Source organism: Phacochoerus africanus, chromosome 11 (genome assembly GCF_016906955.1).
Source record: "Phacochoerus africanus isolate WHEZ1 chromosome 11, ROS_Pafr_v1, whole genome shotgun sequence".
NCBI lineage: Eukaryota > Metazoa > Chordata > Mammalia > Artiodactyla > Suidae > Phacochoerus > Phacochoerus africanus.
In genome coordinates, this window is record NC_062554.1 from 101,495,883 (window position 1) to 101,509,844 (window position 13,962).

The 13,962-nt window shown below is 41.5% G+C and overlaps 1 protein-coding gene and 1 long non-coding RNA gene across 2 annotated transcripts in view; one reads left to right on the plus strand and one right to left on the minus strand.

Annotated features, from left to right (window-relative positions):
* The window catches only part of MAGI2 (membrane associated guanylate kinase, WW and PDZ domain containing 2), a 1,320,860-nt gene extending 1,309,184 nt beyond the window's left edge, over positions 1–11,676 (plus strand). Inside the window, exon 21 of the mRNA XM_047751755.1 lies at positions 8,812–11,676. Coding sequence (XP_047607711.1) covers positions 8,812–9,473 — 662 coding nt within the window. The 3' untranslated portion in view covers positions 9,474–11,676. The remainder of the gene's footprint in view (positions 1–8,811) is intronic.
* LOC125110496 (uncharacterized) lies at positions 6,256–11,009 on the minus strand. Its single transcript, XR_007130658.1, has 3 exons — positions 10,887–11,009; positions 9,434–9,695; positions 6,256–7,928 (listed from the first exon to the last, which is right to left on the minus strand). It is a non-coding gene; the product is annotated as an uncharacterized LOC125110496 (long non-coding RNA).
* Positions 11,677–13,962: the final 2,286 nt, after the last annotated feature.

Consider the following 13,962-nt stretch of genomic DNA (forward strand, 5'->3'; position numbering starts at 1 on the left):
ACTTCCCCATATGCTGAAATTGGGTATGAAAGTGAAGGGGAACATGAGTTGACAGAGTCCCTGTAAATTTGAAGGTTAGAGTAATGAGACTTGCAGGTGGATTGTATTTGTGAGGGGAGGGAGAAAAGGAGTCAAGGATGGAGCCAAGGGATGGTTGTGCCATTCACTGAGATGGGAAAATAAGGAAAGAGCACAGAATAGACTCTCAATGGAAGATTTTCATTTGGGGCTTGTTACATCGAAGATGTCATTGATGTGTCTGAGCAGAGATAGAGGCAGATGGATATATCAGCACAGAGCCAGTAGCACTGAGCTTAGCAGAAACATTGGTTGTCATATAAAAGCACAGTAAGTAGATGAAAACGCTTAGAAGAGACTATGAAGAAAGAAAATACTTAAGACTTAGCCCTGAGAAATGCCAACAGTTAGAGGGCAGGTAAAAGTAGAGGAACCTATAACATAAAGTGAGAAGGACCTGCAAGCGCTGTGGGATAAAGAGAGAATGGCGTGTCATGGAAGCCTGGAGCCCAGCCTGTTTCTGGAAGCAGTCAACTGTGAGAAATGCAGTGAGATGAAGCATTTAGATGATACCGAGAGGCATCCTCTGGATTTGACAGCAGAAAGCTCATGGGTGATCTTGAAGAGAGTAGTTTCACTCTGGCGAGGATGAGAGGGCAGGTGGAGGAGGCCAGTTTGGTATAACAGAACTTTTCCTTTCTGATTTCAGTCATTTGGCCAGGGGATGATGTTTAGACAAGGGCTGCAGGAATCCCAGCAGGCACGTGCTGGGATTATGTCTTTCTAGGATGCATCTCTGTGATTTCTAATTCTAGCTAGAACATCTCCAGATGGAAAGATGTGTGAAGCTCATTCTCCTGGGCAAGGACTATGAAGGGAACATGATCACATGCTTTAGCCAGTGCCCAGGTTCAAGGAAGAAAAAAAGAGAAAGGCAGGGGTTGGGGTGCGGCAAAATAAGGTTGGAAAGAACCAGAACAGAATTTGGTTAATTCTTGTGATTATTCACTGTCAAAATTCCATGAAAATTAGAGTTTGAAATGTTACAAAAGGGCTCTCCCTGCCCCCACAGTCCATGTCACCCTGACAAGCAGATGAAAGGTGAGGGAGGGGCTGCTTCCTGCCTGCCCTTCAAGTCTCATGGAGCTTTGCAGGCTGTGCCTGGTGTGGACACCACGTTTGGTAGTGAACTGGAAAATTCTTGCCCAGAAAAAAGAAAAATGTGGAACCACATGTGTACATCCCTATCTTTTTTTTTTTTTTTTTTGTCTTTTTGCCATTTCTTGGGCCGCTCCAGCGGCATATGGAGGTTCCCAGGCTAGGGGTCGAATCGGAGCTGTAGCCGCCGGCCTACGCCAGAGTCACAGCAACGCAAGATCCAAGCTGCGTCTGCAACCTACAACACAGCTCACGGCAACGCCGGATCCTTAACCCACTGAGCAAGGGCAGGGACCGAACCTGCAACCTCATGGTTCCTAGTCGGATTCGTTAACCACTGTGCTACGACGGGAACTCCCCATCCCTATCTTTAAATCACTTTATCATCTAGTTCATTTTAATACTGGACTAATATTATTAATCAGTGGTAGCTTAAAACATTTTAGTTTTCAGTTTCTCCCCCCTAAGTATTTGATGATCTATATACAAACGCTTGCAATCTCTTTTTATGATGAAAAGGATTTTTTTCTCTATTTGTATTTTGATTAATTATATCTTCTAGTTTATTGTTAAGATGTTTGGAAATGATAAATATTCTGATCAGTGCTAGGGTCTAGTTCCTGTTGGCCTCCTCAGTGTCCATTTCGTATGCTTTGGTTCTGTATGCAAGGCAGTATCTTAGAATAGTTTTTGAAGTGAAAAGAGTCAAGAAACCCAGCATTTTTCTCCAGGCTGACCCATTTTGTAATTTTGGTCAAGTTATTTAACCTCTCGCTGCTTCATGTCCTCCTTCAGGAAATGGTGTGAATACTATCAACCTCCACATATATCAGAAGTTATTTGAGGCCAGCTGCTTGACTCTGCAATATATGATGTCATGGTGGGGAAAGAGCTATTAAAATGTGAAATATTATTACCCTGGTACAAGTCAGAGGTTATTGTTGCAAAAGGCCTCTAGAGAGGCCTTGTAAAGACTACTTTTAACTTTTTCAGGCAGTAACTCTTCCTATATGGGTGGAGTTTCCACCATCTATTATTTGTATCATTTAAAAGCTCTAATCCAGTGAAGAGCAAAATATACTTGAATTTTCATTGAAAATATTTGCATTTGAAGATTTCAGAATATTCCTGGAGGTAACCAGAGATACCCAAGATAGAGCAAAATCACACTGGGAAACACAGCATATGGGAATGACTGACTGACTCCAGAATTTCACCTGCATGTATGCTAGGTCATGTGGCCAGACCATTAGTAGACAGCCACCAGGGCACAGAAGAAAAATCTTGCTCAACTATGTGTGCAAATCATAACTCTCTCATTGCAAGGTGCTTTTCCCTTTGAAAGTGCATGCCTCACTTCTATGAGGTAAACATTTTATCTCTACCTTATGAAGGGAGAAATTGAGGTTCAGAGGATCAAATGGTAAATGTAGAGGCAGGAGTAGATTCCAGGTCTTTTGATGCTTTTCTAGGACTTATCACTTACAAGCAAACATGATAATGGATACCAGTCTTCGGAAAGAAGGAAGAGAAAGTTGTCCTCTAAATACTCCATTCAAATTTCACAGCAAAGGAGGAAGTTTTTATTATCTGATATTCTATGGGTAGCCAGAATTACTGGAACTTAGCTACCCACTGTTCCTTTTTTTTTTTCTTTTTTTGTCCTTTTAGGGCCACACCCATGGCATTTGAAAGTTCCTAGGCTGGGGTCAAGTGGGAGCTACAGATGTGGGCCTACGCCACAGCCACTGCAACGCCAGATCCAAGGTGTATGTGCAACCTACACCACAGCTCACAGCAACTCTGGATCCTTAACCCACTGAGCAAGGCCAGGGATCGAACCCACATCCTTATGGATACTAGATGGGTTTGGTTCTGCTTAGCCCCAACAGGAACTCCCCTCTACTTTTAAATAAAGTAGACCCTTAACATTTATAGACTGTGTATGTGTAGGGACCATGATAGTCTCTGACTTGTGTGGTAGTGACAGGAATTTGAATCACATGCACTGAGGCTGGTGTGTGGGACTGAAACTCTTACTTAGTGAAGGTGACTTGTTGCCACTCACCCAGCATTCAGATGTCAATGTGGCTTTTTTGTTCCTCACACATGACCATTTACCAATTCTCTGGAGAACAGTTAAGCTTTGGAATAATATTCCAAAATCTGAGGATTTCCAAAGGCCTTGAGACATAGTCCTTATAAATATCAAGGGATCATTGTATTGAACTTCCTTGCTTTAATTTTGCTTTATTAGCCAGAAACTCAAGGGTAATGTTAGTGCTCATAGCAGTAACTAAATTCATCTCAGGTTCCAAACGTATCTGTCCTCCTTCCACCTGGCTTAAATTTTTTTTTCTTCATTTTTATCATTCTAATTTGTATGTTTTGTAAAATGTCTGAGATCCTTTCTTAGAGAGACATTAAATCCCAAATAAATGTTGAAATCCGGCTTCCTAGAAAGAATCATTTATTTTAGTCCCAGGCTTTCTATAATGTCAGACCTACTAGAGAGAATTAAAAAACAAGACAACAATTAACATTTTCATTTTTTTATTGAAGTTTCGTTGATTTACAATATCATGTTGAGTTCAGCTATACAGCACAGTGATTCATATATATAATATACATATTGTTTATATATATTTATGTATATTAAATATTATAGATACTATTGTATATTTACATATATTGTTTATTTTATTCTTCTTTAGAATGTTTTCTGCCACAGGTCATCACAAAATACTGAATATAGTTCTTTGTGCTATACAGTAGGTCATCTATTATATATTATATATAGTAGTGTGTATATGTTAATCCCAAACTCATAATTTATCTCGTCTTCCCCTTTCCCTTCGGTTTTATATGTCAGTGAGTCTCTTTCTGTTTTGGAAATAAGTTCATTTGTATCTTTTTTTGGGGGGTTTGTTTCCACATATAAGTGATATCATATGACATTTATCTTTCTCTGTCTTACTTTGCTTAGTATGATGATCTTTAGGTCCATTTATGTTGCTGCAAATGAGATTATTTCATTCTTTTTTGTGGAGTAATATTCCACCACATCTTTATCTATTCATCTGTCAGTGGACACTTAGGTTGCTTCCATGTTTTGGCTATTGTAATTAGTGCTGCAATGAATATTAGGGTGCATGTATCTTTTTGAATTATGGTTTTCTCTGGATAGATGCCCAGAGGTGGGACTGCAGGATCATTTGAAGTTCTGCTTTTTAAGGAACCTCCATATCGTTCCCCATAGTGGCTGTACCAGTTTATATTCCCATCAACAGTGTAGGTATTCCTTTTTCTTCACACCCTCTCCCCCATTTATTACTTGTAGTCTTTTTAATGATAGCCATTCTGACCAGTGTGCGGTGACACCTCATTGTAGTTTTGATTTGCATTTCTCTAGTAATTAGCAATACTGAGCCTCTTTTCATGTGCCTTTTGGCCATCTGTATGTCTTAGGAGAAATGTCTATTTAGATAGTCTGCCTATTTTTCAATTGGATTGTTTGGATTTTTTTTTATATTGAGCTGTATGAGCTATTTGTGTATTTTGAAAGTTAATCCCTTCTTAGTCACATCATTTGCAAATATTTTCTCCCATTCTGTAGGTTGTATTTTCATTTTTCTTTACACTTTCCTTTGCTGTGTAAAAACTTTTAAGTTTACTTAGGTCCCATTTGTTTATCTTTTATTGTCATTACTCTAGGAGGTGGACCTGAGAAGATGATATTGTGGCTTATGTCAGAGAGTGTTCTATTTTCCTATAGGAGTTTTATAGTATCCAGCCTTACATTTAGGTCTCTAATCCATTTTGAGTTTATTTTTGTGCTTGGTGTTAGAGACTGTTCTAATTTTATTCTTTTGCATGTAGCTGTCCTATTTTCCCAGCACCACTTATTGAAGAGACTGTCTTTTCTCCATTGTATATTCTTATCTCCTTTGTTGTAGATTAATTGACCACTGGTGTGTGGGTTTATTTTTGGGCTTTCTATCATGTTCCATTGTTTTCGTGCCAGCAGCATACTGTTTTGATGACTGTAGCTTTGTAGTATTGTCTAAAGTCAAGGAGGCTGATTCTTCCATCTTCGTTTTACTTTCTCAAGTTTGCTTTGGCTATTTGGGATCTTTTGCACTTCCATACAAATCTAAAAATTTTTCTAGGTCTGTGGAAAATGCTATTGGTAATTTGATAGGGATTGCACTAAATCTGGAAATTGCCTTGGGTAGTACAGTCATTTTGACAATATCGATTCTTCCAATCCAAAGACATATTTCTCCATCTGTTTGTGTCATCTTCAATTTTTTCCAGCATCTTACAGTTTTTGGAGTACAGGTCTTTTGCCTCCTTAGGTAGGTTTATTCCTAGGTATTCTATTCTATTCTTCTTGATATGATGGTAAGTGGGACTGTTTCCTTAATTTCCCTTTCTGATCTCTCCTTGTTAGTGTATAGAAATGCAACAGATTTCTATGTATTAATTTTGTATCCTGCAACTCCACTCATTCATTGATGAGCTCTAGTATTTTTCTGGTAGCATCTTCATGATTTTCTATGTATAGTATCGTGTCATCTGCAAACAATGACAATTTTACTTCTCCCTTTCCAATTTGGATCTCTTCTCTGATTGCTGTGGCTAGAACTTCCAAAGCTATGTTGAATAAAAGTAGTGCGAATGAACATCCTTGTCTTCTGGATCTTAGAGGAAATGCTTTCAACTTTTTACCACTTGAGAATGAAGCTAGCTGCTTATGATGTTGAGGTAGGTTGTCTCTATGCCCACTTTCTGGAGAGTTTTCATCATAAATGGATGTTGAATTTTATCAAACACTGTCTCTGGAGTTCCCATTGTGCTGCAGCAGAAACGAATCTGACTAGTGTCCATGAGGATGCAGGTTCGACGCCTGGCTTTGCTCAGTGGGCTAAGGATCCAGTATTGCCATGAACTGTGGTGTAGGTGACAGACATGGGTCGGATCCCATATTGCTGTGGCTGGCAGCTGTAGCTCTGTTTCAACCCCTAACCTAGGAACTTCTATATGCTGCAGGTGCAGCCCTAAAAAGCAAAAACAAAAACAAAAAAACTTTTTCTATGTCTATTGAGATGTGGTTTTTATTCTTAAACTTGCTAATGTGGTATATATCACATTGACTCAATGAAAAATCCTTGCATCCCTGGCATAAATCCCACTTGATCATGGTGTATGATCCTTTTAATGTAATGTTGGATTTGGTTGGTATGCTAGTATTTTGTTGAGGATTTCTGTGTCTTTGCTATCAGTGATACTGCCATGTAATTTTCTTTTGTGATATCTTTGTCTGGTTTTAATATCAGGGTGATGGTGACCTTCCAGTTATTTCTCATTTCATTTATTGTACTCTTCAACTCTGGTTGTTCTTTATATTTTCTATCTCTCTGAAAAAAACTTAAACTTTTACCTTCTTGCTGTGTATCCATTCTTTCCTGAATTCTTGGATAATCTTTATAATCATTATTACTCTGAATTCTTTCTTGGGTAGACTGCCTATCTCCACTTAGTGGTTTTTCTGGGGTTTTATCTTGTTCTTTCATTTAGAACATATTCCTTTGCCATCTCATTTTGTTTAAGTTTCTATTTGTATTTTTACACATTGGAGTAGCTTAGTTATGTTTCTCAACCTTGGAGAAGTCGCTCTCTGTGGGGGATGTCCTGTGTATCCCAGCAGTGCACTCTCCTCTCATCACCCAAGGGCCAAGGACCAGCTGGTCTCAGGGTAAGTTCTGACCTGTGTTGCAGACTCAGTTCTGCAGCCTGCAGGATCATAATTTTCTTGCTTCTAGTGTCTGCCCCCCCTAGTGGCTGAGGCTGGTCTAGAGGCTTCTATAGGTTTCTTGGTTGGAGGGATTAGTGTCTGCCCACTGATGGGTAGAGCCAGGTCTTGGCCTTCTGGTAGGCACGGCCCTGTCAAGGGGCCTGTCTAGAGGTGGATGTAGGTCAGGAAGTCTTTATTAGGCAGTCTGTGTGACGATGGGTGGGGCTGTGTTCCCACCCTATTGGTTGTTTGGCCTGAAGTGTCCCAGCACTGGAGCTTATAAGCCGTTGGGCAGGACCAGGTCTTGGTGCTAATGACCCAAGCAAGATGTCTGCCTCTAGCAAGAGTTCAGAGAGATGAACCCTTCCCCATATACCTGCCACCAGCTTTTATGACCCCAAAGGGAGCCAGAGCACTCCATCCACCACCAACCTCCGTTCCCCAGGAGACCCTCCACAAACAGCAGTTAGATCTGGGCAGGCTGCTTTGGAGTCACTGTTTTGCCCTGGGTCTTGGTGCACACACAACCTTCTGTGCGCCCTGCAAGTGTAGAAGCTCCTTTCTCCCAGTCCTGTGGAACTCCTAACACTCAAGCCCCACTGGCCTTCAAAGCCAGATGCTCTGGGGATGCCTCCTCCTAGACCCCTAGCTGGGGAACCTGGCATGGGGCTCAGAGCTCTCACTCCTAAGGGAGAACTTCTGCAATATAATTGTTCTCCAGTTTTGTGGGTCACCCATCGGGGGGTATGGGATTTGATTATATCGCAAGTGCCTCCCTCCTACCATCTCCAGGTTTCTCCTTTATGTCCTTGGATGCAGAATACCCGTTTTTGGTAGATTCCAACATTTTTTTATCGATGGTTATTCAGCAGTTGTAATTTTGGTGTACTCATGATAGGAGGTGAGCTTCAAGATTCTTTTACTCTGCCATCTTGTCTCTGTGTAACCTCAATTCCTGTAGGATAAAGTAATCTGTATTTTAACAATTAAGTTTGAGCATTCAATAGCTTTATATTGCCTGTTTGAATACTTGAACACAGATTTGACAATATAACTTCAAAGGAAAACTGGATATAGATATAAGGGAAAGAGCTTCTAAAGGGTATCCATTCATGAAGTCAAATTTCCTGTGAAATTTTCTGATATCTGCAGGCAAAACCTCACAAGGTTTCCTCCTTCCCCTCCAGCCTGGTTCAGCTACTCACCTCTCTGCCCCTGGACAAACATTTTTAGATGCATCTATTCAAATTCTGTATCTGGTGGTAGCTAAACATTATCCCTTGAGTGATACTTGATGGTTGATAAAGTCATTCCGCCAACTTCTTCCAAATGACTCACACTAGTCTTTCTCAAAACTTGGTTCTCCTACCATTTCCTGAATTAGGTGGGTGCCTGTTAAAAACAGAAATTCCTGGGCCCTATATCCTACTGGAATCTCTGGGTCTGACCACCTAGCAATCTGTATTTTTCACAACTGCATCAGGTAATACACATGCATATATGTACACATGATAACCACTGATTCACCTGCCGCCAAGTCAAATATCCATATAGGACTGTCAGACCCGACGACACCCCAAAAAGTTAGAAGGGGCCAAGGTGAAGCCCTTCCTGAATGACCAAAGGGGTAAGGGGGTGGGTGAAAGAAGGCAGGGTACATAGCACCCCCAGGGATGAGGTCGGCTGCCCTCTTGGCAGTGAGGGTGGGGGTGGTGGTAGCTTGGGACCTGGAAAGCAGCCGCCCCTGGCCACCTGCTCTGGTCCCCGCGGAGGGAGGTCGAGGGTGCATGGACAGCGTACGCGGCGTACCTCTAACGCCTGTGCTTCCTGCCCCACAGACGAACCCAGCGCCTGGAGTTCTCCCGTTGCCGCCTCCCCAGGTCTGCCGGAAGTAGGCATCTCCCTGGAGGACGTCCTCTCTCCATTCTCTCCATCACATCCAGCCCCACCCTCCGACCCTTCCCACCAGATAAGCCCAGACCCAACTTGGGATATCAAAAGGGAACAAGACGTTAGGAAACCAAAGGAGCTTTCAGCCGGTGGCCAGAAGAAGCAGCGCCTCGGGGAGCAGAGTGAGCGCTCAGCGAGCCCGCAGAGGGCCGCGCGGCCGAGGCTCGAGGAGGCGCCCGGTGGCCAGGGGCGGCTGGAGGCCGGCAGGCCCTCCTCAGAGGCCAGGGCGCCCGGCCCTGTGGCTGCAGACGCAGCAGACCCTGCACGGGCGGGCTGCAAAGAGGGGCCGCATGCCGCAGTGGGCCCTGAATCTTGCCGGCGCGAAGGCCCGGGGGCAGCGCCTGCGTTCTCGGGACCGGGCGGGGGCGGCGGGGGCACGCGGGAGGCCGAGGGCAGGGCAGGCACGCGCGCGGGGCCAAGGCAGGGCGCACGCGCCCTAGGAGGCACCCCAGCTCGCAAGGCCACCGTGGCGCCGGGGCCCTGGAAGGTGCCCGGCTCCGACAAGCTTACCGGGGTCCTCAAACCTGGCGCCTCAGCCACTGGCAGATGAGCCTGCTGCCCCGCCTCAACGCCTGAAGGCCGTTCTTCTTAGGTTCCGTCTCACGGCGTTTTTAATTTATTTTCACTGTCACACACATAGATCCACGAGGCACCAAGGCCTGGGAGCACTGACGTGAAGTCCCACATGTCCAGCAAGCATGGGTGGTACAGCCTCCATGCAGACCTAAAACTGATCCTAAAGCCCCTGGTTCCACCGCAGGTGCTTTGGCAGCTATGGAAGAACCAAAATAACGTGAAGAACATCACAGAGAGTGCAGTGTAGCTTTAGTTTAAAAAAGAAAGGAAAAAAAAAATTCCCCCCACTGCATGAAGGATTTGGATGTCATCCAAACTTTATATCAAGAAACTGGACAAGTTAAGAGCAATCACAAACTGGAATATCGCCTTAAAAAATCAAACTGCACGGAGCAAGCTGAAACTGAGACAAGATTATATGTTTTAAATGATCTAAAGAATTGTAAATAAATTGTTCTTGACATATCTAGACAGGGGTTAAAAGGTTTCTTTGAAACATTTAGAACTGTTCGCCCATGACATGTTTCCCTGGCTCACTCGTGGCATCCCTCACTGGTCTTAGCAGCAAGTTCCCTGCATACTGCAGGATGACTTAGAAATCTAGTGAAGTCATTGGCGTGATGCCATTTTTACTGCCATTTCTGTAATCACGTTTCTGTACATTTTGAGTGGTAGGTTAAAAAAAAAAAGTTTTAAAAATTGTATCCTAGGGAACAGTTTGTGGTAAGTCAGAATTTTGCAGTTTAGCTAATAGATCTTAATTGGTTTTCATCTAAAATATGAATATATAATTGAAGGACCACAATTCATTAAATTGAGATTGGCAAAGCTGCAGGTCCTTTATGAGAAGGCTTTCCTATTGACTCAGGCTCAGAGATAGGAGCTTCTTTGACAGCAATGCCATATTTCACCTTGTTGTCTTTTTAAAAATCCTCTTTCCATTACTTCATTTTCACTTTGATAGAGCAGAGGCAAAGTATTTCTCCTATATTTCTCAGATTATAATGAATCTCTTAATATTAAGAAATTATGACCAATTTATTTTCATTAAAGAACATGGATCTTTTTTAGCATTCCTTTCTGCTTATCTTATTCTTTATTTCATTTGGTTTCTTTTTTTGTCTAGATGCTTCTGTTTATCTTTCTTGTCCGTGGCTGACCCCCCCAGTAAAATCCTGAGGCTTGCCTTTTTCTCCCACTGTTTTAATCTTTCTTTGTAAAATTTTATCTTAAGTTAGTTTATCCATGCATACTTATTTGTAGCTCTACAAATTAAAAGGCAAATGTTTCAGAGGAAAGTTTCTCTTTAATATGACCTGAATGAATGAGGGTTCATCCTTCCCATAGTCTGCCCCTTATAAGGAGTACAAATACAACTAGGTCTTACCTTCCTGAGCTTGAAGTAAGTGAAAACAGGGAGATCAGGTCCATCACAGGAGGTCATATGTAATAGCTTCCCTCAGTCACCTCTTTTCCTGTCTTTGTAATTGCAGTATCCTGAGCTCTAGCTGTTTAATTTCTGTCAGGCACAGGAGTAGTTCAGTTGTTTGACAAGCGGAGAATATGGTTGAATGCCTCAAGTGAAGAGTCTTGCAGCTTGTAAAAGCAATTTCCAAAAATGAAACCCATTCATCATAAACAAAAGCACAAACACATGTAGCAGTTTACCGTACTTTTGGTTTAATCTCAATTAGTCTTTCTCCCCCTGGACTAGAAATCCAGTATAGTTTGCCATTAATTTATTGAATCCAGTTTTGACAATGCTTCTGTAGTGTAGCTGCACGTCCCGGTACTGTATCCTCTGACCTTTATTTTCCATGTGTTACAAAAGGATAAAAACAAAATTGAGATTACGCTTGCATAAACTCTAATTTGCACAGTTCACAGCTACCACTTGTGCAGTAATTGCTTTATGCAGCTGTAATCCATAACCTGTGAAGACAGCACATCATCTAAACCCCATTCCAAATAATATTTCTGTGTAGTGTTAGCTGTGAATTTACCCTGTACAGCTGTATCTCTATAAATATAATTACATGTATTAATAGTCACAGAAAGACTGTAAGTGAGCAACTATTTTTATGAAACGCACCACTATGGATAAATTAACTTTTACAGAAATCTTGTTTACTGTATGATATTCTAAAACACTGTCAAATAAAATATATATCCAAAAATATTTTCTTTTTCCAACTATATAGGCTGTGTGTTGTCAACTGAAAAAAAAAATGCTACATGGGAAAGTTGTGAGTTAACTGTGGCAAAATGAGGACTATAGCCCAGAAGACAGAACTTCAGAGCACTCTTAGAAACTGCTCCAAAGAGGTAGGGAGAGAGGTCAGTATTACATGTGATTTTAGTGAAGAGTTGTGGGGGATACCTGCAGGCAGACACACATTTTTGCAGAAGCTGGCTCCTAGACATGAGGAACAGATGTCACCACAAAGGATTTTAGTGCTTTTCTAGTTAGGAGGAGATACAAGAATTGGGCTCTTAAAACCTTCTGAAAATACCTATCTGAAGACCAGTTTTGCCAAATTTTCCCAGAGCATGGAGAGCCTCATTCCTAATCTCTCCACCTTGGGTTCCTTTCAGGGGATGCTGAGGGTTAGTGATGGCAGATGGCAGGTGCCAATACTTAGTTGGCAGGGCCCCCTCATGGTCGTAACTTCAACTATGGTTTGGGAAGCATTTCATGACCATTTCATTTAATGGTGCTAAGAATTAGGTCAGGTGAGGATTTCATTGCTGGGCCACTCAATATGCTATAATTGAACTAGGCCTTATTAACAGTAGTCCAAAGTCTCTGGACCACCTGTTTCACTAGTCTGTTATGGTCCAGGAAAAAAAAAATTCCCTCCTGTTGCCTCTTCCCACAACTAGAGTTACACTATTATAATCATTAAGCTCATATAGAACTATATATATCTGGTCAACTGCTTCAAGTTGCCAAGTTATCATTTTATCAGAGGCTCAGTCACACATTTGGTAATGCAAGAAACAGTATTTTAAAACAGGTAATATACAAATAATATTAGCAGTATTAGAAAGGTCATAAGTAAGAATTTAAGTCAAGAACTTCTGTTAGGTGTAGTCCAGGATATCCTTAGTCTGCTGGACTTAGTCTGTTCTGTACCATTCATTATATTTAAGAGAAATTAGATACTAGCATTGTCCGTAAGACACCCAGCCCAGTTTCTTATACCAGGCTGGTTATTCTTAGTATGACTTAATTGTTCCCATGATAAGGGAGCCTTTAAACTTAAATGACCACAGCCTGGTATTAACCACATAAATCCATTCCATAAGTGTGGGAGGTCATACGCTCTGGTTGAAATTTTACTTGTTGCTCTGCTTGGGCTCGAGTAACTTTAAAGGAAAATTCACACTAATAGCCAGGGTCAAAGAAGATATTACTGATTGATTGAGTGATGGGATTCCCATCCAGTAATACCAACAGTGGCCTGAACAGAACCATAACTTCCCTAGGGCCAACCAATCAGAGCCTTGGAGAGGAGAAATCCACCAAGGTAACCCAGAAGTACTAGACACTGGAAACTGGCCATATACCCAACAGTTGGATTGAACTTTAGAGGATCATGCCCATGGTAGAAAAACATTTGATTAATATACAAAGGTCCAAGAAGTCAAAAAATACTATATATAAAATGATCATACAGTTTAGGTCAAGCATCTCAGGTCAGCTGTCTACACCTGATGTTGGCTTTTCATCCTGGCATGAGTGTAGTATCTCCTCTGTTTGAGCATCATTTTAAGGTAAGTGTGAGGTCAGCAGTTATCTCTATAGACCAGTCCAGAGAAGGGGCCCTTTCTAAGAGGAAATAATAATCCAAGAGTCAATTTCCTTCAGTTTCACTGGCATGAGCTAGAGCAGAGTATCTGATGAGGTTCTGTCCATCTAGGTTGGAGACAGTCCTTTAAAAAATGTCTTTTCCAGCATGCATAATACCCTGGTTACAGGTAATGGACATCTGATATTCATCCAAAGATACATTACTGAGATATGCTTCAGAAACAAATTTAGAGAGTCCTTTCAATAATTGAGTTAAACAATTTAATAGCAAGCATCTATCTGAGAAACAAGACTTAGCCAATAAATGCAGACCTCAGGTAACAAAACTAGAATTTAATGTTCACTGAAACAATCTTTTTTTCTAAAGTCACCCTCATTTCTACCAAATATAGCTAAATTAAGACTAATTTGTTTGCAAAATAGGTCTGCTCTCAGTAATGACCTGATGATTTATATAAGATGATTTATTTAAGTGCTATGGTGTAGCAAGTTAAGAATCTGGCATTGTCTCTGTGGCAATGCAGGTTTGATACCTAGCGTGGTGTAGTGGGTTAAGGATCCAGATTCAATCTCTGACTCAGGAACTTCCATATGCCATGAGTGCGGCCCAAAATATATATACAACTGAATACGTAGACTCTTTTTTTTT